We start from the raw sequence: 25,793 nt of genomic DNA, 5'->3' as shown, positions 1-25,793 counted from the left end.
TGGACTGGTAATCTGTGATACTGGGGATTTGCCTGGTGGGCCGGTCCTACTTTCAGCATGCGAGGGCCGGCCCTCCTTAAATCATACCGGCCCCGACATTTACTCTCTGTCCGAAGTACCTACTTGTGACAGTAAATAAACTCAAGAAGCTCAACAAGTAATACAATGTTAACTACCTATATGATGCATGCATAGCCCTTCCTTGTCATGCACATGCTTGTGACAGTTGGCGTATGCTGTAATTTTTTATTTCTTCAAACTGTAAAATCGTTGCAACAAACTAAATAATAATAAATCTAAAATGCTTTCTTTAAACCAAACTACGATGTTCCTATTATATTTGGCGAATTTATGTGAAATGAATATTTTTCAAAAATATGTTGCGGTGCATTATGGGGTTTCGCATATAAAGGCTAACGTTTCTCGCCTTACGTGCATTGTTGCCAGGTTGGGATGTTTCCCAATCTGGCAGTAAGCGGGCCGGTGTAGATAGAAAAATGCCAAAGCTGAAAATCGTTCCCAGTCCAAGCCTGCTATGACATAACACTCCAAAAAAATATAAAGGTAATTTTGGTTTAAATTATAAAATATGGAAAGATTTAAAGGGTAAAAGACTCAGATCAAACGAATACAGTAAATACCATATTTTCTGTACTATAAGGTACTTTTTTTTTTTTTTGCCCGCGCTTAAAACTATGCGGCTTATAAGAAGGTGCTGCTTTTCTGTGGATTTTTCCTAACCGCCAGAAGGGGAAGTCAAAAATGGAAATGAAAGAATAAGGGCTAATTTTCATTTATACCACAAGAACATGCTAGCAGCTGGCACAACGGAGAACAAATATCCCCAATTAACCATTTTTTACATTTGCCACATTAAAGCTGTCAAAGCAATGAAGTAACTGAGCTCAACTCCAGCACAGCTGAAATAAAGAGCCAACAAAACAAAGCCCCATCTTTCAGTAGAACATCTTACTGCTGCTAGCCAACAAGCTTATCAGAGCTAGCATTATCCTTTGTCCCTACTCTAGGGGCTATATGTAGAGCTCCCCCTACAGGTTTAGTAGGAGACCGTACAGTAGATATCAGCAGCTTAGCAGCTTAGGTCGGTGCAGCCTATATATGTACGTTTCCAATTTTTCAAAAAAAATTTAGTGGCTGCAGCTTCGGTTCAATCTTTAGTCTGCAAAATACAGTGATTGCAGCTGTGAGTAATGTCACGTTCTGTTTAAAGCTACAGGACACCTCTTCTGTGGACTCAAAATGTAATTTTATTACAGCACATCCACTCAAATTGTTATATCTTTCAGACAGCAAGTTCAACATACAAAAGCTGACTTAACATATCTGTTTTTTATTAAATATGTAAAAAGCAGGTCAAGTTATTCACAAATAAAATGCAAACATGCAACACATTTCTGGGGGAATGCATAACGAATGGGACATGGAAGAAGAAAAAAACAAAAAACATTTAACCATTCATTAATTATTGACAGTACATGTTTACATTCCTTTTTCATTTACACAATAGTATATAACTAAAGCATCATGTGTGCTGCTCAGCTCAATATTAGTAAATACAATATTAAGAAAGGGTACACAATGTACTAACTGGAATATAATGAGGCAACCTGCTCAGTGAACTGACTCATCTCTCTAAGACCTGTGGTTTAAAAAAGAAAAACTCTAAAAACACAAACTGAGCGCTGAGATTGAGAACCTAAAAAAGAGGCTGCTTTATCATAAGACTAATGCTAGTCAGGTTCTAGCTGTTCTGCTCCAATAAAACATCGTTCCACACACGGATTATCTGAAATCTTGTAATTGTGAGGACAGCTGTCGTGTCAAACAGTCACAAGTTGGCATTTTACTACATTTTATTCATAACTCTGTAACAGAATAGCCCTCCTTCATGAGGATGCAATGCAGAGTTTTGCTCTTTCTAAGGCTTAATAATAATAATAAATACGGTGAGAATCTAAGGACAGATTGTCCAGAACAGAGTCAATGTCAGTGCAACAAATGGGAGAAGGTTAAATAAGAGCTACTACGAGCCCTTCCAGGGCTTTGCTTATTGCATTCTTGTGGTTAATATTGATATGCAGAATGACACCGAAATAAAAAAAGTAAAATAGAGTTCAACACTTGTAATGACAGGTAGAGTTTACCTGCTTAAACTTCAGCATATTATCACATCTACTGCAGGAATTGAAAGGATTTTCCACCCACACAGTCTGTGAAAATTTCTGTGATGGTCTGAGCTTGTCTGCTAGCGGAGGTCATGGGCGCAGACCTGCCACAAAAGTTCACAAAAGAGTCACAGAAACACAGAACAGTGAGCAGAGAAACAAAAACTGAAAATTCAAAACCCTGTCATGGTACTTTTATCCAGAAGGTTGCTTCATGTGCTCATTCTTGGAGAGAACAACAGAAATAAACAGCGAGGAGAAATAAAAAAAATCTTTGACAGTTCTCACATAATAAAAAGAGGAGTTTTTGATTGCGGTGGGGGACGATGGCATTCAGTATTCGTCTTGTTCTTCTTGCGGATCTTGTGATGTTCCCTCAAGGGCTTGCTGGTCCACTTCCTGCCCATCACCCTCAGCCAGCTCCACCCGATCCTAAAAAAGGAGATGCTGAAGCTGAATAACTGTTTGACGCAACCTCATGCGACTTATCTCATCAAAAAGGACGAAAACGTTATCAGATTTTTTACCTCCCAAGAAGGAGCATCCTAAAAAAACGATTTCAACTTGTTATTTGGATTTCCATATTTCTCTAAACTCAGATTTTTAGATCCCTACTTTTTTTTTTGAAAGTTTCTACAGCACTAGTGGCCCGTTTTGTGGACAGTAAGCTGACAGGAAAGGGGATATGAGAGAGGGGGAGAGAATGGCAGGTAAGGACCACAGGCCAGATTCGCCCCAGATCCCTACTTTTTAGCCATTTTTAAAGCATTAGTAAAAAAAAGTAATTTTGTGGTAAGAGAAGAATGACTATCACTTTTGATTATGGTCAGATTTCAAATATGGTATAAAAATCTAAAGACAGTAAAGAGATGAAATAGACATTTCAATATTTCAATAAAACAATTGGAAATCACATTTGAAAAGCATTTTCTGAATGCAAATTTTACTTATTTTAAAGACTGCAGGTCCAATCCAACCTGAATCTAAGGTTCTCTTATGTTCAAAAAAGCATTTTTCAGGGGATTTTTTTTCTTAATGATTTTGCATTTAGCTGGGAAATCAAAAACAAAATAAGGTTGGATAAAATGTTAATCACGGTGTGATATGACAAATTAAAGAATTAATCACATCATTTAAAAATAAAATGATTTTTATATATATATATAATAAATATATATCATCCTAATAAAAATCCCATGCCTTAAGCCTAAGCAGATTTTCGCCCTTTAGAGATAAACAATTTCTTTTAGCCAAACCGTTCAAAGCCTGGAAAACATACACATAAAATTCCATAGTTTTCCAGACTTTTCAAGACGGTATGAACCACCTATTTACAGGAAAAAACATGTTAAAACAGTAAAACAAAGTGGTCTACACTGAAGCTGACCTGTTCGTCTGAAGCATAGAGGACCTCCATTAGCCGCTCGACAAACGGACCGTTTTCTTCCCCCTGTTCCTGGCACAGCATCTCCACTTCTCGCAGCTTGCTGAAGTAGTAGTCCCGCTCTTTCTCAACCCCTTCCAGTGCCAACTTTAATGTGTTCATCTAAAAATAGACAAAAAAATAAGGATGAAAACAGAAGTTTGAATCAGAAAGCAGGACATCGATCAGCAGAGCTGCAATGAAAATTCTTCATTAATTAAAGAAGCAACGGCTTCACACAAAAGTTGAAAAAAGAACAACAAAACAAATATTCCAAAACACTATATAGATTTTAATCAAAAAAAGGTGTCTGATATTTAATATTTAATTTCACCACTGGCTCAATCAGATTAAATTAAGTTTGCAACTTGATAGGGTGATTGGAAACCCATAAAATACCCATCTCTGAATATCCTTCAGATAAAAAAGAACAACCAACCATTCATGTTGTAAAAGATTATGATGGATGGCCAGCTTGTTGGAAATGTATACAACAAAAAAATCATTAATAAAGCAGGTATGACACTGAGAGTGTCGCTTCCCCACAAAACTTAGGCTTTGACAACTTTTATTGTCATCTTGTATACACAGAGTGAATACAAAACTTCGTATTGTACAGCACTCATGACATTTCCATTTCTTAAAGTGCAGCAGTGATCAAATGTAAACTGTGTGGGAGAAAAAAAACCTGGTGCAAAAAAACACATTGATATGGAAGTTCAGAGCATTAAAGTGAATTGGGAATGTGTAAAGGGAATCGGCTGTTCCAACTGTTGCATTTCCGAATTCTCCCGAGTGGTGGTACATAACTTTACACAAGTGAATAAAGTGAATGAGATTTGTCGATTATCAAGGGGGCGGGATTGTTATGGCAGAAGGTTTGCAAGCAAGTTTGGTTGTGGCCGGTGTCTCAGAACCATCTTGCTAACCAGTTAGCAACTTAGTGCTAGTAGGTTCCCAATGGTAAATGACATTGGGACCAAGTAGGACTTAGAAACGATACTGTCAAGGAACCCTATGGACAGAGGAAACATGCAGGAGGAGGAGAGTTTTTTTTGTTAGAGGTCGTGGATGAGTCTCCTCTGTCATACATTTTTTATTTAGAGGAGGAAAGATGGAATGAAGATGTTATGGAAGAGGACACCAGGGTGGCAGAAGCTTGGTTTGGTATAGAAGGCTTACAGCCATACATGTTTGAGCCTAGGGGTGTAAATAATAATCGTTTTGTATCGATGCATCGATCCAACAGCCGACGATCCGATGTATCGACACGTCCGCAAGAGAATCGATTCATGTTTTTTTTCCCCCTCCGGTCTATTTTTATCCATTTGCTCCTGGACGTAATTCTCCCTCCAGTGCTCCGGTGTATTCTTGAGTATCGAAAATAATTGAATGGTTCGGTCAGGAAACCGATACTGAATCGAATCGCCATGATGGGTGTGATTTACACCGCTATTTGAGCCCGTGCCTCGCAACGCTGCCAGTTCTGTTAGCTCTACGCCTGCCGAAGACACAGACGTCCATCCCAGTGAACACTGGGACGGTATGTAAATAATAGTGCAAAGAAAATGGTAAAGTTAATTATTCTTATTTCTTATTTCAACTGTTGCGTATATTAGCTGCAACAGGCTATGACCAGAAAAATTTGATTGACAGATGACCGTTGATATATGATTGGCCGAATTAAGGTGTACAAGCTGATGTATAATTAACTGGCCTGCATAGGATAAGAAAACAAACAAAGATTTTAAGACAGGATTTTCTTTTTAAATAGAAATGTTCTAACTTTTGGGACAATATTGTTTGATAAAGCCATTTATATACATGTTTAAGCCACAATGATTTGACATTTAGATATGACTTCCATACGACTTTAAATATATATGGTGCAATTACTAGTCTGAATTAAGTAATTAAAAGGAATGATTGTGACAGAATTACCTTCCCTGAACAACCAAATATATACAATTCAGCATACGTATCAAACAACAAGAAAAAAAAAAGAGGCATTGTCTGAAATTTTAGAGTACGATAAACTAAGTAAACCTGACAAAAAAAGAGGGGCTGGGGTCTAGAGATGGCCATGTACCTGCTCAGTAAGATGTGTGACCTGTGCTTCCAGTTCTTTCTCTCCTTTGGCAGGAGTTGATACAGCTGCAGGAATCTTTTTGGCTGAAGACGGTCTGGATGTTGGTGTTGAAGCCTTGGGGGTAGTGGAGCTAAACCTGGATGTTCCTGCAGCACATTTTGATCAAATTCCAGAGAAAAATCATTGTGATTAAAGAGACACTGAGGGAGATTTTGTTCAGTTAGAGTTTCCCCATCATTGTCAAACACAGAGAAGGTGAAAAAAGGAAGAACGAAACAAAAAAAGCTTTAGTAGGAACACAGTCACTGATTTGTATCATTTCCCTTCCAATTCACATGATGCGGTACAAATGTTGGTGTATTATATAAACTCTTAATCAATTACTCTGAAGGTTTTAGTTTTAATATGGCCAAATGTATAAATGTGGTATGAGTAATTTTGCAAGATACTGAATAAAAAAATAAAACTATGAACCCAGTTCATCTGGCTGGCCACTCAGAATCCTCACCAGAGAGCTTACAGACATCTTTTCCCTTGGCGAGATCAAAATAAAATTGGGCTAAACAAAACTGGGAACGGGTTTGATTACGATGTTATAAACAGAATCAAGCAAACAAATGTGTGAATGGAATAAAAGCTCCCAATAGTCTGGTTTAAATGAAGAATAAAACAAACAGGCACAGGACTCTGTGCCCTGAGGTAAACATGAACAATCTGCCAGATGTGGATGTCTAAGTCCGCCAAATTAACACTAGCTGACGGCTTTCATGTTGCAGCTAAAATTTACCTGCAGTGGGGGAACTGGCTGCATGGTGAGACTTCTTGGGCAGGTTGAAGATCTGCTCGCCAGGATCAGGTGGGGGAATGGCATCCTGACCCTGTCTGGCTTCCACCGGGTCATACTCTTTACCATCGTAGTTGGCGTCAAAGAACTTCTTAAACCACTGGATGAAATCCAGGTTGTCCTGGAATCTGCCTTTCACCAGTTTCTCCACTGGAATGATCTATATAGTAGAAACACAGACGTGAAGCTTGTATTAGAACAAGCCAGCATCGGATCAGATTAAAGGGCCGTTCAGGAGACCCACCTTGTCCACATTCATCCTTTTGAAGGAGGCCTGCAGCAGTTTGAAATTGTGAATGTACTCATGCTCCAGTTTGGCTTGAAATTTGACCTTTTTCAGACTGATGCAGCCAGGGAAGAGCAGATCCATGAACTGACAATAAGCAGCTCCTGAAGAAAGAATAAAAAGGTGAGATTTAGTAAATTCCTCCATCATACATCCACAGGCAGTTTAATATTTTTTATGCTATCAATTGAAAAAGATAAGGAGATCCCTTATTATGTAGGCCAAATCTCATCTAACACTCATTAGAAGACACATAAGACGTAATCAACCAATTAGCCTCCCCCTTAAGAAAAGGGTAGAATCTGTGTGTGTGTGTTTGAAATTGGATTACTCTGCCACAGCGGAACGAGGCTTCAGGTTTATTTTTAGCTAACTCTCAGATAGAAAGAGGTGAGCATGTTTCCATAGTCTGCTTCCTTAAACAGCCCTCTGTGCATTACACATCAAAGATTAAATCTGCACGTATCAAACAGCCGGACGCATGCAGGAGGAGAGGATCTTACCTGAGGAGAGCTGCTCCACTTTTGTGTAGTTTAGGCAGACAATATCATTCACCCAGGCAATGATGTCATGCCTGCTCATAGTCTCCTGGGTTATTGAGGTAGAATATACGTTGACCGCCATCCCCCAGCTGAAACAGAAAGCGGAATAAGTCTCAGTGACAAAAAGCAAAACAAACAAACAAAAAAAGAGCCCTTAAAAGAAAAGAAAAAAACAAACAAACAGGAGAAGCCTGTAGCTTGTTGTTTAAAATCAATTTAAATATTTGATGTTTCTTCCTTTATGTGACAAAAAGGTCCAGGCTAACTTTCCGGCTGCTGGACGCGGCCGGCAGCAGCTGCCATTTATGCATCAAAGATCGGCTGCTTAAACCGATCAGCAGATAAGCAAGAGTTTAAAAAGCTAGACTTTCAAACCCAATAAGAACTTAAATGACTTCACTCCCTCAGTTAGGAGTTCTGCATTAGATGCCAGAGCAATTAGATGTTTCTTCAAACATTTAGAGCCTAGAATGGAGCAGTTCTACCCCTCCCCCGCCTGCCTTTTAACTAGATCAATAAGCTTTTTTTCAAATTGTTTGAACAGACTTTTTTTGGCTATATGTGACAAAAATTTGACAATTTTGTAAATTCAAATATAAAAAACAATTAATAATATAGTAAATATAAACGTTTTGTTAATTCAAACTTGGGACTCAAGAGTCTTTATATCAACCAATGCAAAAGACTATATGTAGATCATAGATTGTATTAGGTTGAAATTAATTGGATAGCTAACTATCCACCATTAGAAAATGGTGGGTAGTTAATTTGGATAGAAATACTATTAGTGCCCCGCATGAAATGTATAAACTATTCAATGGATGAAAATGCGCTTCAAAGTTTCTCTTCTAGAAAATAATATAAAAATATTTTTTGGAAATCAACAAAGAAAGATTTTTTTTTTCCAGTAGCAGACTACTTTTCTACATGTATCCCATTATCACAAAACAGGTTGTTGTTGTTGTTGTTGTTTTTTTAGGTTGAATAATAACCTCCAACCTAGTCTGGTTGCAAAACCTACCATATGGAGTCTAATCCTGCAGAGCAAATGGTTACAGACTAACAGTATCTGCAAACTCAAACTTTGATCCTTAATCTACAGATTAGAGAGTTAAACGAGTTGTCCAAATGATTACCAATCAGTGCAAAGAAATACAGCAGATAACTCAGAGACTTAAAGGAACATGCTTTAATTTGCTGATCATGAGCGTTGGAGGCAAAAAAGCAGTTTCCTAAGAGCTGAGGCGGTTCTGCAGGTCCATCAGCAGGAGAGAGAGTTACTCCAGTTCTGTTACATAGTAATAAATGTTTACTTTAAAACTGTTGAATTGGTCTGACATTTAGGTAGAGCTAGAAATCTTTGATAAATCAAAAAAAATAAATGTTTATTCTTACCAAACTCTTTATCCCCTGCACTTCTCATGAAAAGCAAAATTGGATGCATCTAATAAAAGCATCTTTTAATAAACAAATACAGGCAATTGGTCTGAATCTATGTAAGGAAAATGACTTTCTCACTGTATGCATATGAGTAAAAAGGGATTAAAATACTGTCTTGTTTAATCATTTAGAATATAACTTAAAAGTTAATTTATCTCAGTAACATCATGCTTTTTTTGAAGCACATTCCAGAGGTATTTATTACACACACACTGATGTTTTCAAGCCTTTATTTATGTTTTTTAGGATGACTTTACTTTGCTTAAACTAACTGAAAACATTATATTTAATATTTAAGTATTACATCAGTCAAATAAAAACAACCTTAAAGGAATAGTACACCCAAAACATGACTAGCCTTCATTTTCTACTCACCCCCATGCTGAACAACACTCTGGAGTACTTTTTTGATATCTCAAATGCATCTGGAGATCTGGGAGGCTTCTTGCTGTCTGCTGACATTCAAATAATGAAGGTCCATGGCGCCCGAGACAGAAAGGTCCATAAAAGTCCACAAAAACGTGTCAATATTCCTCCATACTGCTCGTCCAATGTAATCCAAGTGTCCTGAGTGGGTAGCATCCAGAATTTACTCGAAACGAAGTCATTTAGAATGTTTTTAGAGCATAAACAGTAGTGTATAGGATTTCCTAATAGCGCCCCCATGCGCGCTCACGACGCTACGGAAGCCGGCAGACCAAACCGGAAGAAAGTGCGCATTCAGCGTCTGGTCTGCCGATAATGCAAGCGTAGAAGAAGAAATGTGCTGTTTACCTGTGCAAAGAAAGAAACAACGAAAGAAAAATGTCTGAGGACTTCAGTGTTGAGGAAGAGCATGAGTTCTTTGCCGAGCTGAATGCGCTGGTTTGGTCTGCCGGCTTCCGTAGAATCGCGAGCGCGCATGGGGGCGCTATTAGGAAATCCTATACACTACTGTTTAGGCTCTAAAACGTTCTAAATGACTTCGTTTCGAGTAAATTCTGGATGCTACCCACTCAGGACACTTGGATTACATTGGACGAGCAGTATGGAGGAATATTGACACGTTTTTGTGGACTTTTATGGACCTTTCTGTCTCGGGCGCCATGGACCTCCATTATTTGAATGTCAGCAGACAGCAAGAAGCCTCCCAGATCTCCAGATGCATTTGAGATATCAAAAAAGTACTCCAGAGTGTTGTTCAGCATGGAGGTGAGTAGAAAATGAAGGCTAATCATGTTTTGGGTGTACTATTCCTTTAATGTGAAATGTGGGTTTAATATCTGTGCAAAGGTTGCTATCTGCAGATGTATTTTTAATGACACAAACAAGCCTCAGAGCCTCTGAATGTGACTACATGTTTTGATTAATTAGAACCTGCTGACAATTTGCATGAAGCAGAGGGAAAGTGACAGCTTGGTATACAAAGAGAAAACTGTAGGTTGCTGTGCCGTGACAACTTTCAGGAGCAAAAGTTTTTTTGTTTTTGTTTTTTATTCTTAACCTTAGTAATATAGTATCTTAAACTAAAATACAACCATTTTAAGTTAGTCTAAAATAGCTAAAATATAAAATATAAGAGAAGGAGTAATAAAGGGTTATTACTATAATTACTGCTGATATCTTTTTTGTCATTATACCCTTAATCTAATTTTCAGGGTTTTTCTTTATTCAAATAAAATGACATTTAAAAAAAAAGAATGTTACCATATGAATGGCAGTAAATCAAGGTGTTTAACTACAAATTTAATAATTTTTGTATATTTGTAATCTATTTTGACAAGATTAAACCGTATATGGAATGGCACATTTCTTCAATTTTTGCAAATGTATAATAGAGTAAATAAAATGCTGTAATTGTTTGTTTTTATGTATTCTTTATGGGTTCCTCTGTACCATGACCTGGCAGATTTTCAGGAAGGCTGAGAAATGTAGCTCTTAGCGTGAACTCATTGTTTTGTTTAACCACGGACATTTTATTTTTAAAGAAAGTTTAATATTCAATGCAAGCAACGTATTTAGGTGTCATAATTGTTATTTTTTTCTATAGAGAACCTTTTACAAGCAGATCAGAGGTATGTAAAAATTGGTGATCAGAAATCAGACAAAAGAAACAGACTCCCTGCTGCATGTTTACCCTCATTAAAAGATGATGTAAAGTTAATAAACCATTAATACTTGTGGTTATGAATCCTCAACAATTCATCAATTAAATATTTTGTATTTCACAAGATTAGTCATGTCTATTCTTCACATTGGCCAAAATGTTTTTCCAAAAATACCTACGCAAAGAACCTGTGTAGTGTGGACCAACATAGAAACATTAACAAAAGTACGGCTGAAACTAACCATTACTTTGTAAAAAATGAATCTGTCTATTATTTTTTCACTTAATCGATTAATAATCGGGTAGTGAAATGGTTCCTGAAAGAAAACTTGAGGAGTTCCATAGAGCATATTGACAGACAAGAAAAAAAAAATCTTTTAATTTTAAATGCAAAATGTTTACACATTTTTTTTTTGGTATAATCACTGCTCTAAGTGGGTCACTCTGTCAGATAAACCCAGTCTCAACGTGATCAATCGATTACCAATTTCAATAATCGATTAATAACAATTATTCTGATTATTTCAGCCCTAAACAAAACCCTCTCATATTTTTCCAATGGGTAATAACACGTTAATACAGTAGTATTCATTAATAATAATCCCTTAAAAACAGAGAACTAAATAAAAGCTATAAATTGAGCTGTGGATGAGTAGAAGGTCTCCCAGGCCACAGGAAGGAAACTGTGCCAGCCTGTCATGTCAACAAAGCGCTGCTGTTAGCATGCTTTGTTAGCCACACAGAGCTAACCGGACAGATCCCTGAATCCTATACATCATATCTACACATGACGGTATCCGTTAACAGAAAAAAAAAAACACCAAACATCCTTGAATCACAGCAGTAATGACTGATCGTCATGTCTCGATGGGAATGTTCTAGCTTCTCTGGGAGGCTCCGTTTCATTCAACAAGCCGCTCCGGGTCAACCCTCCCGCTAAAAATGAATAAAAATGTTCCTGAACCGACGCAGAATAAACATTGAAGCTTCCGCAGCTACCTGCGAGGGTTTTGGTATAATTTACTGGGCATAAATGTGTGCCTTTAGGCTGATATTGGAGTGTTTTGCGCCACTGTGAGCTAAGAGGATCTGACAGTGGGAGGAAAAAAATAGCGGAACGCTGCAAAGCAAAGAGGAGCCGAGGAGGAGGAGGAGGAGGGGGAGGCCGGGACAGATCAGGGGTCTCTGGGTTTTTTTTTTTTTTGGCTTCATTTTATGGCCATTTTCCTCTGACATTAAAGAAAAGCGGCGTTGCACTGGTTTACCTGTAGGCGCGCTCTCCCCGCACAGTATTTTTCCTGTAAGGGATGATGTTGGTTCCGTTGTCCTGGACGATGTCGTTGTTATTCTCTCCATTTGGGGACAGGGCTTGGGTGGGACCGGGCATTTGGGTTTCTGAAATGTTGAACAGATACTCTGTTCTTGCTCTCCGGTCGGGTGTGGGAGGGGACGGAGGCGGCAGGGACGGTTGAAAATCTGTGAAAGTGGCGCACCTCCAGAGCTCCCTGCTTCAGTCTGCTCCCAATCTCTGCCCTGGTGTTGACGTCAGCGCAACCTGAATCACGTGACCAGCAGAGCTGCTGCTGGGTCAGTGCGCCAACATGCGATAACAGCTCAATCTGTGTAGCGCTTTTCATTCAGGCCAATCTAATAGTTTCCGGTAATATCGAAAATTATATTTCATCTAATTAATTAAAAAAGTTAAACTCACTGCAAACCACTTCCGGTAGCTCATAGGAACATGGCTTGCAGCTTGAATTTTTCTATTCAGTTTATTTCTATAGTGTCAATTCACAACACATGTCATACCAAGGCACTTTACAGTTCATCAGATCATACATTTAAATTGATTCATAGTTTTCTATCTAAGGAAAACCAGTTGATTGCATCGACTCATTGACTTGAATACAATCCCTAACCTTAATTTGCTTGTAGCAACAGTGGAGAGGAAAAACTCCCTTTTAACAGGAAGAAACCTCCAGCAGAACCAGGCTCAGTGTGAGCGGTCATCTGCCGAGGCCAGCTGGGGTTTAAGGAGAAAAAATTTAAAATTAAAGAGTTTCCCCTAAAAAAACTAATTAAGGAATGAAGCAGCCTATGCACTTATGCACTCTCCACTCTAGTTGCATAACAGGAAGGGACAGGTATCATATGCATTTGGTGCTAATGAGAATAAATTCATATCACTTGTTAAACAACCGTGTAAGTACAGAGGCGTACACACTGTTGACAATAATCAAATATAAGCTTATGGCTGTCTTCCTGTTGCCAAATCACAATTTAGGAAAATCATCGCAGGTTAAACATACACGTGTGCCTATGTCTCTTATTTTGAAGGGTTGCTAATAGAAATGTGCCCCTGAGTCATATCACATTTATGTTAGAATGAAAAAAGGGAAGTTATCGGTTACAAATTATGATTATGATGATTTTGTGACCCTAATGTGAAGCACTTTGGTCACCTTTGCTGGATGTTTTAAATCAAGGTTCTTCAAAGTTTTCCAGGCCAAATACCCCCAAACTGATGGCGAGATGGAGCGGGGACCCCCTTATTATATATATTGTATGAATTTGTGGTATATCAAACTGGTCCTATAGTCACTCTATTACAGATGGTGTCATGTAAGGAAAGTAATTTCGCCCTGGGATTATTAAAGTATTTCTGATTCCTGGTTTATGAGACAGGTGTTGTGAATGAAACGGTGTCCAGCTTGAAAGAGCTCCTGTGTGTCGCTGAATGTGTGCATTGATGACCAAAAGATATCTTCTACCTCCATTTATCTGTTTATTGCAATGTTTTCAGTTCATGTGTATTTAAAGACATTTTCATTTAGTAGAAAAAATTGCAGGAAAAAAAAAAAAAGTCAAATCAACCAAAACTTTCCCGATCCCCATGCAGTACCTCCGTTTTAAGTGTTGTACAAATCAATAAATGGATTAATTAAATGCTCCACAAGCTTCTGATCAACTTTAAAAAGCTAAATATACAGTAGAATTCTTTCAGTTATATTTCATAGCAATTACTATCAGTGCAACTGGTGTGACCAATGATTTTGTAAATAAAAATATAGAGACTTTTTTAATCGTACATATCTCTATCAGGGTTGCCAGTAAAGAGTCAGAACTTTAAGTAACAAATAGCAAGTAACTGTCAAAGTTATGATTAAATACAGAAGGGTAACATTATAGTATAATATAAGTATAATATAAACACAACCTACTATTATTAGAAAATAATAATATATCAAACCAATATCGTTAGTAAGCAAACAATATATAAAGATTGTTTTTTATGTTAAAATCTCACTGCATTCATCAGACAAATAATAGAAAACCAATGATGGCTCTGCAGCTGCAAACCACAAGACCTTTGACCTTTTGGTGCAGGACTCTCATGTCAGTGGTAAGTTTTCAAACACCATCCATAAAGTTTTTCTTTTTTTTTTTTTCTATCAGTGTTTACCAATTATTCAAGAAAAAACCTCCATTAGAATTTGAAATCAATACAGCAATCGATCAAACATCACTCCCACTTTAAAGGTCAACTGATACAGAAGCCTGAATTTTTACTAATGTCAGCTTGTTGTTTTCTTTCTTTCCTAATTAAATAGATATACACTACTAGCCTCTGACTTGTTAAATATGTTGCTAAGTGAAATATTTTAACCTAATCGCGAGACCGTGAAACTGATTTAGGGTTTATATTATTACATAAAAAAAAAAAAAATCCACCTTCAAATCTGCACACATGCTTAATCTTCCAGCGCCCCCTTCAGGCCATGGTTAGTATAACCAACAAGAAAACACCCAAACATAATTCAATGGGATAATTTGGGTTTACTTTTGTTTGTTTTTAAGTAAAGGAACATTTATTTGACATTTTTTTCACATTCAGCTCTTTGTGCTTGAACTTTATAACTTGATCTAAAGTATTTTTCTTCACTTTTCTACAAATCTGGATACAACACTTTGGTTTTCAAAACATAAAAAAACATGAAACAAAAATCTTGTTTTTCCTTTGACATTTTTTACTGTAATGCTCCCTGATAATTTTTTTTTATATCATTACCTTTATGTAAAAACCCTATTCGAATTGTCTGTTTGGTTTAGTGATTTCAGTATTTTATCCAGGTTCATTCTGTAGTTTGTCACCACAGTGGATTGATGAGCCAAATGGCTATTATATCATTAATTTATCATCATTTTAATCTGTACTATAACTCAAAGAATTGCTCAATTCTAATAATTAAGAAATATAAAAAGGCAAGGCATGCATTAAACTGAGATATATCTATATATTTTGTTTTGATGTTTCTTAAATAAATAAAAAGTTTTAAAAGAATGTGGGACACGTGTGCATGTCAATACTTTGTAGTTCCGCTTTAGGTTATGTTGGAAATTATCTTCAAAAATCAATTTTTAGGCCTCTATCTACACCCTGCTACTTAGATGTAGGTCTGGACTTTGACTGGGCCATTGTAAGAGACAATATGCTTTGATCTAAACTGTTCAATTATAGCTCTGTTTGTACGTTTATGGTCGTTATCCCAGTCAAAGGTGACTCCTAAATCCAGGTCAGCCCTGCATTTAGCTGCATCCATCTTCCACTCAGTTCTGATCAGCTTCTCTGTCCATTCTAAAAGGAAAAGCGTGTTTAGGGTAATTTACAGAGTGGCCATAAAGAGCATGGTCTCTTCTGACCAGAGCATCTTCTTCCACAATTTATATCAACTAAAACTTTCATTATAACAGCTGATGTATGGGTATCTGCTGCTCCTGATACTCTTTTTGTAAGGCACATCTGGTTTGGGTGGGTCGGCAGATTCTTCGCGATTATGGATTGAAAAGAACTCTTTCAGACAATTAAAGCTTGCTTAACATTTTATAAGCCAGCCCTGCTTTAAACATCTCCAAAAACTTTATTGTTGACCTTTTTGTTTATGTCTTCATCTTCATTAAACGGTGCGACCTCTACTGTTAATCTGTAACCTACATGAGGCCTTCACTGAATAGTTCTTCGTATAACTAATTAAAATAACACACAGATGGATTGTTTTTTTGTTTTATTTAGAGGCACATCATCCTTTCAAATTTGAATTTCTATAATATTCTGAAAATCACGGATACTTCTGCTCCAACTTTCTTGCTAAGCTCAACCTCATGCTGCTCCATCATTTACAGATTTCAATACAAATCATTGCAGATTGTTACTAAAACTAAATGTAAGGAAGGCCAGCTCTGATTGGATACCCTCTGGACTCAGTGCAGGAGGTGGGAAACAAAAGGATCCTAACAAAATTAACTTCTCTGTTGGATAACGTCTCCCACCTAGGGATGGGAATCGAAATCCGGTTCCTGTTCAGAACCGGTTCTGTGTGTTCCAATTCCATGGCACCGGTTGGCAGCTCGCTTAACGGTTTTCTTAACGGTTTCAGGCAGCACCAGAGCCTAGTGCTAAACAGCACGACTTACGTCACGTTTTTTACAAAAGTTATGCACACGGCATTAAGTAAGCAAGTACGACGTGACCAGGCTTAAGTCTAGGAAAGCAAAACAAAAGCGGACAAAGTGATCGAAAGATTGGCTTCATTGTAAGGAAGAGAAAGATGGCAACAAGGCGCTTTGCAATCATTGCAAAGTGGCAGTTACATCCGCGGGAGGAAATACATCCAACATGCAGAAACACCTACGCACACAACGTGGCATACATTTTCACAAATGCTGTGTTTTTGATGCTTCCAGACAGAAGCTAAAGTTACGACCAGCATGGAAGGCAACTCTGGTGGTAAGTAGCTAGTTTTATATCACTGGCTGTGCTTAATGTGGTTCCTAGTAAATTATATGCCATTTCTGGAAATAAACTATTTCCTACCTCTCTTTGGGGTTATTAAACATGCTACGAAGTTGCTCCGCAATTCAGGGAGCGAGAGAAAGGTGAGGCTCGTTTATTTAAATCAGGAGGAGATGAGTTTATTTCCTGTAATTGTACAGTAATGCTCTTTCATTAAACGGATGCCTTCACCGTTAGATGTAGATGACTGTGACGAGACGGGTAGCCTGGTTGGCTCAGACTCTGGCAGCTCCCGTTCACTATCTTCTGTTTTTGCCGAGGCAGGCAGAAATAGCATGTCCCAGGAGAAGGTAGACGAATAACACCGTGAACTTACCAAGTTCATTGTTTTACAGAATCGATAAGAGAATCGAATCGTTTCACAGAATCGATGAGGGAATTGGAATTATGAAAATCTTATCAATTCCCAAACCTACGTCCACCCCATGTGTAACCGGGTGGTCTAGTGGGTGTAAATTCCCACCCGTTTTGGGTCCTTGAACACATCACAGCTCCGTTTCTTTACCTTCACGTCTGCTTTACAGAATTGACAGGCTCATTAGCGTATATAGGCACCAGGTGTGCAAGCAAGCTATGAGAGTCGGCTTAGTTTGGTGTGCAGTAGATTCTTTTGAGCGTTGGGAGCCGTGCTGCTACACAGAATTTGGATCTTGGTACTCGCGCTGCTGGAAAAGTTTTCATGGAAGCGTCTGCATATATCCCTGTCTGAGGCTGATGAAGGTACATTGTTTTCTTTTATTTCTGTATTTCCTGTATAATGGTCCGCAGACACTTTATTGTTTTTTTTTTGGTTGTTACAGATTGCTGCTGTTGCTTATTATGCTCTCACCATTGAGACCCCTTTTTTTGTTATGCTCTTGGTAAAAGGTTTTCTCTGGAGTTAGAGTTGTAGCACGAGCACTACAGAACCAGAACGACCATTTATTTCTTTTATAAATAAGCTGATTGGGCGCAGCTCTATAGGACGCAACGTGAGATTCGTGTTCTTCTAAATTAATATAATCTTGTTTGATCTTGTGTGCTACTAACGTGGTTTGCAGTGTTTTTCTAGAGTCTCAGATTGCTTCTTCTGTCATGGGTTCTTGTGCCTTATTGGATTTTAAAATAGAATAATAAAGTTGTCTTCCAATTGTAAAATAATTCATAAATAAAATATATAATTTGTATACTAAATCTGTTTCCTCATTTCAAGCCAGACTTACCTAGGTACATTAAATTGGGAGACCCTAGGCTACTTGATAATACTTTCAGTGGTCTACTAGTTGGTTTAGGGCCACGTCCTCTGTCACAATCCGGGTAATTCCCCGGTGTTACAATTTTCTGGCGTTGCTGGTAGGATCCGGCAGTTGGAACAGATAGTGTTTGTGTGTATAGATACTTTTTTTTTTTTTTCTCTTTCTTCTCTTGATTTTAATTGTGCTGGTTCTGTGGTGCTCTAGTAGAGATTCTTATAGATTTTTTTTTTTGGGTGAGAGCATAATAGTGCAACAGTAAGCACATCGTGGGACCTAGCTGGATAGACGAAGCTGTGACCAAGGATCATTTCCTGGTGCGATGGATGAGGAACTTCAAGAACTCCGTGTTCGAGTCCAGCAGTTGGAGGCCGAAAGGAGCCGTCTGCAGCAGGAGAGGGATTCTGCATTAGCAAGTTCAAATCGACAGGATGATGTACAAGCTGGCCCAAGTACAAGTGGCACTCCAACGAACAGGGGGGCTGATCGCATAATCTACCTACCAAGAGAGAGAAAATGTCCAATCTTCAGAGGAACTCATGGTGTTGGGGTGGAGGACTGGATAGAAGAGGTTCGCACCAGTATGCAAGTCCGCCATGTTGGACCCACAGATCAGGCTGCTTTCATTTTTGACCATCTTGAAGGGGAAGCTCGAGATGAGATCAAATATAGGTCATCATCTGAACGTGAGGATCCAGAAACTGTTTTCACCATTTTAAAAGAACTGTATGGTTGCCAGCAGTCGTATGTCTCATTACAGGAGGACTTCTTTTCACGGAGACAGTTAGATGGTGAATCTTTGCAGGAATTCTCTCATTCATTGTTTTGCTTAATGGATAAAGTTAAATCTAGTGCTCCCCATGCTGTGTTAAATGCAGACATTTTACTTCGTGATCAATTTATTCAGAATGTTAGTAGTTCTGACCTGCGTAGAGAGCTAAAACGTTATGCTCGTGATAATCCAAGGTGTACATTACTTGAGGTTAGAGCGGAGGCCATTATGTGGGAGCGTGAGGGTGGGGTGGAAAATAAAAGTAGGGTGGTCCCCTCCTTTTGTGCTGTACAGAGTGCCAGTGTGCCCCCTTCCTTAACTGACCCTCCTTCCAGTTGTGTTGCTTCTCAACTTGCTACTCTTAATTCAATTGTGCAAAAACAGCAGGAACAGTTGGATCAGATTACTCAATGTCTTGCAGCTATGCAGCAGGTTTCGGTGGCTAGGCCTCTCAGTCCTAGTAGTGTGATTTGTCACAAATGTCAGCAGCCAGGCCACATTGCTCGGTATTGTACAGTTCGTGGCCGTTTTAAGCCCCCGTGTGCCAGTGGTACCCCTCAGGTCCAAGCCACCACAAGTTCTCAGTTGCAGGGAAACTAACTCCCCCTAGTGTTAGGAGCCAGACATTAGGAGGGGGTGGTCCAGGCTCAGAGGGTCCCCAAATGGATGAGGTGGCTGAGTGTTTAATTGCACCTTGCCCTGAAGTTACTGTGAAACTATCTGGAGTTCCAGTACAATGTATTCTTGACACTGGGTCTATGGTTTCTACCATTTCAGAGAGTTTCTTTAAAAAGCATTTCCCAGATAAGCTAAAGGCATGCCATTGGTTGGAGTTGAGAGCAGAAAATGGGTTGAGTATCCCTTACTTGGGCTATCTTGAGCCTGATATTGAGGTGTGTGGGGTAGTCATCCCCAGAAGAGGGATCCTTGTTGTTAGGGACCCTCCATGCCAAGCAAAGTTACCCCAGGTACCAGGCATAATTGGGATGAATATAATAAAAGCCCATTATCTTCAGCTATTTGACCAGTATGGCCCTGATTTGTTTAAACTCCCTTCTGTTTTGGGGGCCCCTACTTCCTGGCTTCCTGCCTTTCAGCTATGTCAACAGGCTGAGAGTCAAAAAGACCAAATTCAAACCAGTGTTGCAAAGCTTCGTGGTAGAAGACCTGTTGTGGTCCCTGCAGGCACTACTAAATTTGTACCCGCCACTTGTTCAGCCATGTTGACGCAGGCTGGGGGCACATTAATTGAGCCTTTAGATAGGAAGTTTGGCTTACCTGAGGGTTTGTTGGTGTCTCCTTCCCTTCTGCAGGTTTTTAGGGGCACTGTTTATGTCCCTGTGGTGAATGTAGGGGTATGTACCGTTTCACTAAAACCCCGTTGTGCTCTGGGTGTCGTGTCCCCTGTAGAAGTGGTCAGCTTACCGTCAGAATGGCAGGAAGTCCCTTGTGTACAGGAGCAAGTTGTGGCTGCAGTCAGATCTCATACTGCTCAGACTGGGTCGGTTGGAGAAAAGATAACGTCACTTAATCTCTCTATGCTGGATAGGGAAGAGCAGCATAAAGTGAGAGCGTTATTGCTAAAATACGAGTCTGTGTTCTCTGCTTTTGATGGCGACCTTGGGGTTACCAACTTGATCGAGCATACCATCCCACTGTTAGACACTGTTCCTGTACGGCAGCGGTATCGGCGTATCCCTCCATCTGAGTATGAAGCAGTTAAGTCACATATTAACCAGCTGCTGGCAACCCAGGTCATCCGTGAAAGCAGTAGCCCTTATGCCTCGCCAATTGTCCTGGTCCGAAAGAAGGACGGCAGTCTTCGCCTTTGTGTGGACTACAGACAGCTCAATAAAAAGACCAGAAAGGATGCTTTCCCATTGCCTCGAATAGAAGAAACATTGGACTCTCTATCGGGTGCTCGTTGGTTCACAACCATGGACCTTGCTTGTGGTTATAACCAGGTTCCAGTTGCAGAAAATGATCGCCCAAAAACTGCCTTCTGCACGCCGTTTGGCCTCTTTGAATTCAATCGAATGCCATTCGGGTTGTGCAATGCACCAGGAACTTTTCAACATTTGATGGAGAGGATGTTTGGGGCTCAGCATGGTCAGTCACTCTTGTTATACCTGGATGATATTGTTGTGTTCTCTTCCAGTGTTGATCAACACCTGGCGCGGCTCGAGGTGGTGTTAAGTCGTCTGAAACAAGAAGGACTGAAGGTCAAGTTGGAGAAATGTGACTTCTTCAAAAAGCAGGTTCAGTACCTGGGACATTGCATCTCTGAGGACGGTGTGGCCACAGATCCAGGCAAGATCGCAGCAGTGTCAAACTGGCCTCACCCTACCAATGTCTCAGAGCTCCGGTCCTTCCTTGGGTTTGCCAATTATTACCGGAGGTTTGTTGAAGGATTCTCTCAATTGGCTGGCCCCCTTCATCGCCTTGTTTCCAGACATCCTGCCTCGAAGACGCGTCGAGGACAAGGGAAACTATTGGAAGGAGCGTGGTCAGAAGACTGTGAAAGGAGCTTCCAGGAACTAAAGGCCAAGCTTGTAAGTGCTCCCACTCTTGCTTTTGCTGATTTCTCATTGCCCTTCATTTTAGAGGTAGACGCCAGCCACAGTGGGTTGGGAGCCGTGCTGTCGCAGGAGCAGAGTGGACGGGTACGACCAATTGCATATGCCAGCCGCAGCTTGTATGCTGCTGAGAAAAGTTACAGCTCCATGAAACTTGAGATGTTGGCCATGAAGTGGGCCATGACTGAAAAGTTCAAAGAGTACCTGTGAGGCCACCGATGTGTCGTCTGGACTGACAATAACCCATTGAGCCATTTGGACACTGCCAAACTGGGGGCCACGGAGCATCGGTGGGTTGCTGAACTTTCTGCATTTGACTATACAGTCAGGTATCGTCCAGGTCGTGTGAATAAGAATGCTGATGCCCTCTCAAGACAATCAATAAATGAGGACCGAATACAACTACAGCACCACCTCCCTGGGACAGCCGTTCCAGAAATAATCTGTGAGAGGGCTGGTGGGCTACAGGAGGATGCAGCCCAGTTGGCAATTATTGCCCTTCCATCTCGCAGCAGAGAAGATCTGTGCTTACTTCAAGGAGCTGATCCGGCCATTTCAGCCTTCCTGGACTTTTGGCAGCAACAAAGGGTGCCGAGCCGGGCTGAAAAGGAGCGTTTGGGGCCAGGCGCACGTGGACTTCTGAAACAGTGGGACCGAATTGTCCAGAAGGAAGGCGTCTTGTACCGGCGCACGTGGAGACCAGATGGTGGAGAAGAAGTTTTTCAGGTTCTTCTCCCACAGAGTTTAAAAACAGAGGTGTTGCAGGAGCTTCATCAACATCATGGCCACCAGGGGGTCGAGAGGACGATTAATGTGGTGAAGCAGAGATGTTTCTGGCAAGGAGTGGACAAAGATGTAAAGGATTGGTGCGAACAGTGTGAGAGGTGTACCCTTGCTAAGAACACCCAGCCAAGAGTTCGAGCTCCTATGGGTCACCTTCTCGCTTCAAGACCAAATCAGCTGTTGGCCATTGATTTCACACTTCTGGAACCAGCCCGTGATGGAAGGGAGCTGGTGATGACAGATTTATTTTCAAAGTTCACCCAAGCTGTCCCAACACGTGATCAGAAAGCAACAACTGTGGCAAAGGTTCTGGTTCGTGAGTGGTTCTACCGATTTGGGGTGCCGGCCCGTATCCACTCGGATCAGGGGAGGAACTTTGAAGGTGTCCTGGTACAACAGTTATGTGAGTTGTATGGAGTGCAGAAGAGTCGCACTACACCCTACCATCCACAGGGAAATGGACAATGTGAAAGGTTCAATCGAACTATGTTCAATCTGCTTCGTTCCCTAGCACCAGAGGAAAAACGAAATTGGCCAGAACATCTCCCACAGCTTGTCTTCTATTACAACACCACTGCCCATCAGTCGACTGGTGAATCACCTCACTTCCTCATGTTTGGACAAGAGCCCTACCTGCCAGTGGACTTTCTGCTTGGCCATCTTCCTGAGCCCACAGGATCTAAAGTTTGTGATTGGGTGGCAGAGCACAGGAGGCATCTAAATATGGCCATTGACGTTGTTAAAGGCAGAGTGGAGTTGGCAGCCCACAGGAGAAAAGTGAGACATGATGAAAAGGTCACCTGCGAGCCACTGGAAGTTGGGCAAAGAGTGTATCTGCGTGATGTTGGCCCAGGGCGCCGAAAGATCCAGGATGCATGGGGCTCCACGGTGTACCAGGTCGTGAAAGCACCAAGTTCAGACGGTGTTGTCTATTCAATTGCTCCGATTGACAAGCTCCATCTGGTTAGACAAGTACATCGTACCTCTATAAAGCCTGCCCTGTCAATCACGGAGACCTGCAATGATTGGTCACAGCAGGCACCTGAGGAGAACATTGATGAGGATGATGTGGCGTCTGGATCTTGGTTGGTGTTCCGAGAGACTGGCAGTAATGCAGCCATGCCATTGGTACAAGAACCATCAGATATCCCTACAGTTCGGACGCCTGTTGAAGTGCCACAGTCTCCACAAACCTCTCAAAGCAGTAGGGTTGGGCCTAGAAGATCAACTCGTAAAACTGCTGGAAAACACTCCAATCCCCATCGTCTCCCAGTACCTGCTAGGAATGAAGATAGTGGGGCTGCTGCTTCTCTGATCCCTGGTGCCAGCAGCTTGGCTACAGCCATTTTTCGGCCTTGGTCCTAGTCTTTATCGTTGGGCCACCGATCCATAGAGGGGGGGTAGGATGTAACCGGGTGGTCTAGTGGGTGTAAATTCCCACCCGTTTTGGGTCCTTGAACACATCACAGCTCAGTTTCTTTACCTTCACGTCTGCTTTACAGAATTGACAGGCTCATTAGCGTATATAGGCACCAGGTGTGCAAGCAAGCTATGAGAGTCGGCTTAGTTTGGTGTGCAGTAGATTCTTTTGAGCGTTGGGAGCCGTGCTGCTACACAAGAATTTGGATCTTGGTATTCGCGCTGCTGGAAAAGTTTTCATGGAAGCGTCTGCATATATCCCTGTCTGAGGCTGATGAAGGTACATTGTTTTCTTTTATTTCTGTATTTCCTGTATAATGGTCCGCAGACACTTTATTGGTTTTTTTTTGGTTGTTACAGATTGCTGCTGTTGCTTATTATGCTCTCACCATTGAGACCCCTTTTTTTGTTATACTCTTGGTAAAAGGTTTTCTCTGGAGTTAGAGCACGAGCTCTACAGAACCAGAACGACCATTAATTTCTTTTATAAATAAGCTGATTGGGCGCAGCTCTATAGGACGCAACGTGAGATTCGTGTTCTTCTAAATTAATATAATCTTGTTTGATCTTGTGTGCTACTAACGTGGTTTGCAGTGTTTTTCTAGAGTCTCAGATTGCTTCTTCTGTCATGGGTTCTTGTGCCTTATTGGATTTTAAAATAGAATAATAAAGTTGTCTGCCAATTGTAAAATAATCCATAAATAAAATATATAATTTGTATACTAAATCTGTTTCCTCATTTCAAGCCAGACTTACCTAGGTACATTTAATTGGGAGACCCTAGGCTACTTGATAATACTTTCAGTGGTCTACTAGTTGGTTTAGGGCCACGTCCTCTGTCACAATCCGGGTAATTCCCCCGTGTTACACATGCATGAAGCTGTTGCAGAACTGGAGAGCTCCTTCAGTGACAGACAGCTGGACCTAAATGCACCAGGGAGCGTTATCACAGATCCTTCCTCCCAGCAGCTGTAAGACTTTATTACCCACTATTCCCAACAACCTCAAGAAGTTGTTATAATCATGCTGATTTTGCAGTTTCTACCTTAGTCAGTTAAATAACACGCTGCTGTCATTTTGCATCTCTCTGATGTTGTTGCTATTTTCAAATATCCATTACTGTAAAAATGTCCACAGCCGTATATTGATTATTTATTCTCCAGGTGCACAGTTTTACTATTGTAGAAACACTTTACAGTAAAGTATTTTTATTATTTATCTTTTAACTCCTCACTATAATGTTATTCTTATACATGTTTCTAAGGTCCATATTTGTGTGACCATTTTTCCTATAATCATTTTGCTGCTGTAAACACCAGAATTTCCTCATTCTGGGACAATAAAGAGATTTTCTATTCTATTCTATTTTTTTATATATATATTTTAAACAAAACACTGCAATAGAAGCTAGGAAAACAGACATTACTAAGAGGATGCCTTTTGTTTATGTCCAGTCATGGGACTGTAACAGGCTGGATGCTTTACAGTAAGCAGTATAACGATTTAATTTATTATCTCGATGTTCTGTAGTGCTCCAGCTAACTTCAGCTTCAGATTTATCTTGGACAAGACGCCTCGCTACCCAGAGTGAATCTGTTTGATTCAAGACACTCCTTATCTTCTGAAGAGTTTGCAGCTCTAATGTGTTAGCATTTCAATAAATTAACGAATAAATCAAAAATCTTTGCGATGCAACAGAGGATTTCGACATTTCTTAAAGCTGTAAGATCGTTCATTCACTGCTGTTATCTCAGTGGAAACATCGCTGCTGCTAATTGACGTGGTTTTTAAGGCAAACGTGTCACCGAGCAGCTAAAGTCAGTCTGCTGAGTAAGGCTAAACTCTGTCCTTTTTTTAATTAGCGACGTTTACAAAAAGCTAAAAAAAATATATAATACTCTAACCGAGAGTAATAGATTTTCTTAAATGAGCCACGGAACATTTAAAGCAAAAGTGAGACATTTTGTTTAACTAACAGCCAAGTTACAGTATGCTAATGTTGCCTTCACTGACTGTCGACATATGCTCTGACCCTGTGGAACATCTCCGTGAGCACGAGCTCCTATAAAACCAGGCTGTGGATAAGAAAACAGGCGAATCCTGCGATTCAAGAAGAAACACAAATATCACATTTTCAGAATGGTACAAATCTGACTTACCGCTTAACTGTGATCCACAGATTACAATGTGTTAAAAAAAGAAAGCTGTTTTCCGGCTGAGCGCAGCCCCACCCTCAACAGCTCGTAAACCTGAGAGCACAGAGC

General features: G+C 40.2%; 2 protein-coding genes across 3 annotated transcripts; one reads left to right on the top strand and one right to left on the bottom strand.

Annotated features, from left to right (window-relative positions):
* Nucleotides 1-1,331: 1,331 nt before the first annotated feature.
* mapre2 (microtubule-associated protein, RP/EB family, member 2) lies at nt 1,332-25,793 on the bottom strand. 2 transcript variants are annotated; one of them, XM_038303807.1, is made up of 7 exons: nt 25,689-25,793; nt 7,332-7,459; nt 6,787-6,932; nt 6,486-6,702; nt 5,699-5,844; nt 3,574-3,732; nt 1,332-2,618 (listed from the first exon to the last, which is right to left on the bottom strand). In XM_038303807.1, exons 2-7 carry the CDS (start codon nt 7,450-7,452, stop codon nt 2,520-2,522), a joined length of 888 nt encoding a protein of 295 aa, XP_038159735.1. In that variant the 5' UTR covers nt 7,453-7,459; nt 25,689-25,793; the 3' UTR covers nt 1,332-2,519. The 2 variants fall into 2 exon arrangements, with proteins under 2 accessions (XP_038159735.1, XP_038159734.1); XM_038303806.1 differs by lacking the exon at nt 25,689-25,793 and adding an exon at nt 12,162-12,448.
* LOC119795689 lies at nt 18,292-23,706 on the top strand. The gene is made up of 3 exons (XM_038303808.1): nt 18,292-18,665; nt 18,740-18,751; nt 23,117-23,706. The coding sequence occupies exons 1-3, from the start codon at nt 18,302-18,304 to the stop codon at nt 23,473-23,475; spliced, it is 735 nt and encodes a 244-aa protein (XP_038159736.1). The 5' UTR covers nt 18,292-18,301; the 3' UTR covers nt 23,476-23,706.

Source organism: Cyprinodon tularosa, unplaced genomic scaffold (genome assembly GCF_016077235.1).
Source record: "Cyprinodon tularosa strain WSP-4 unplaced genomic scaffold, ASM1607723v1 ctg52, whole genome shotgun sequence".
Taxonomy (NCBI): domain Eukaryota; kingdom Metazoa; phylum Chordata; class Actinopteri; order Cyprinodontiformes; family Cyprinodontidae; genus Cyprinodon; species Cyprinodon tularosa.
Note: the sequence above shows the minus strand (reverse complement) of the source record. Positions and strands in the feature narration are given on the sequence as shown.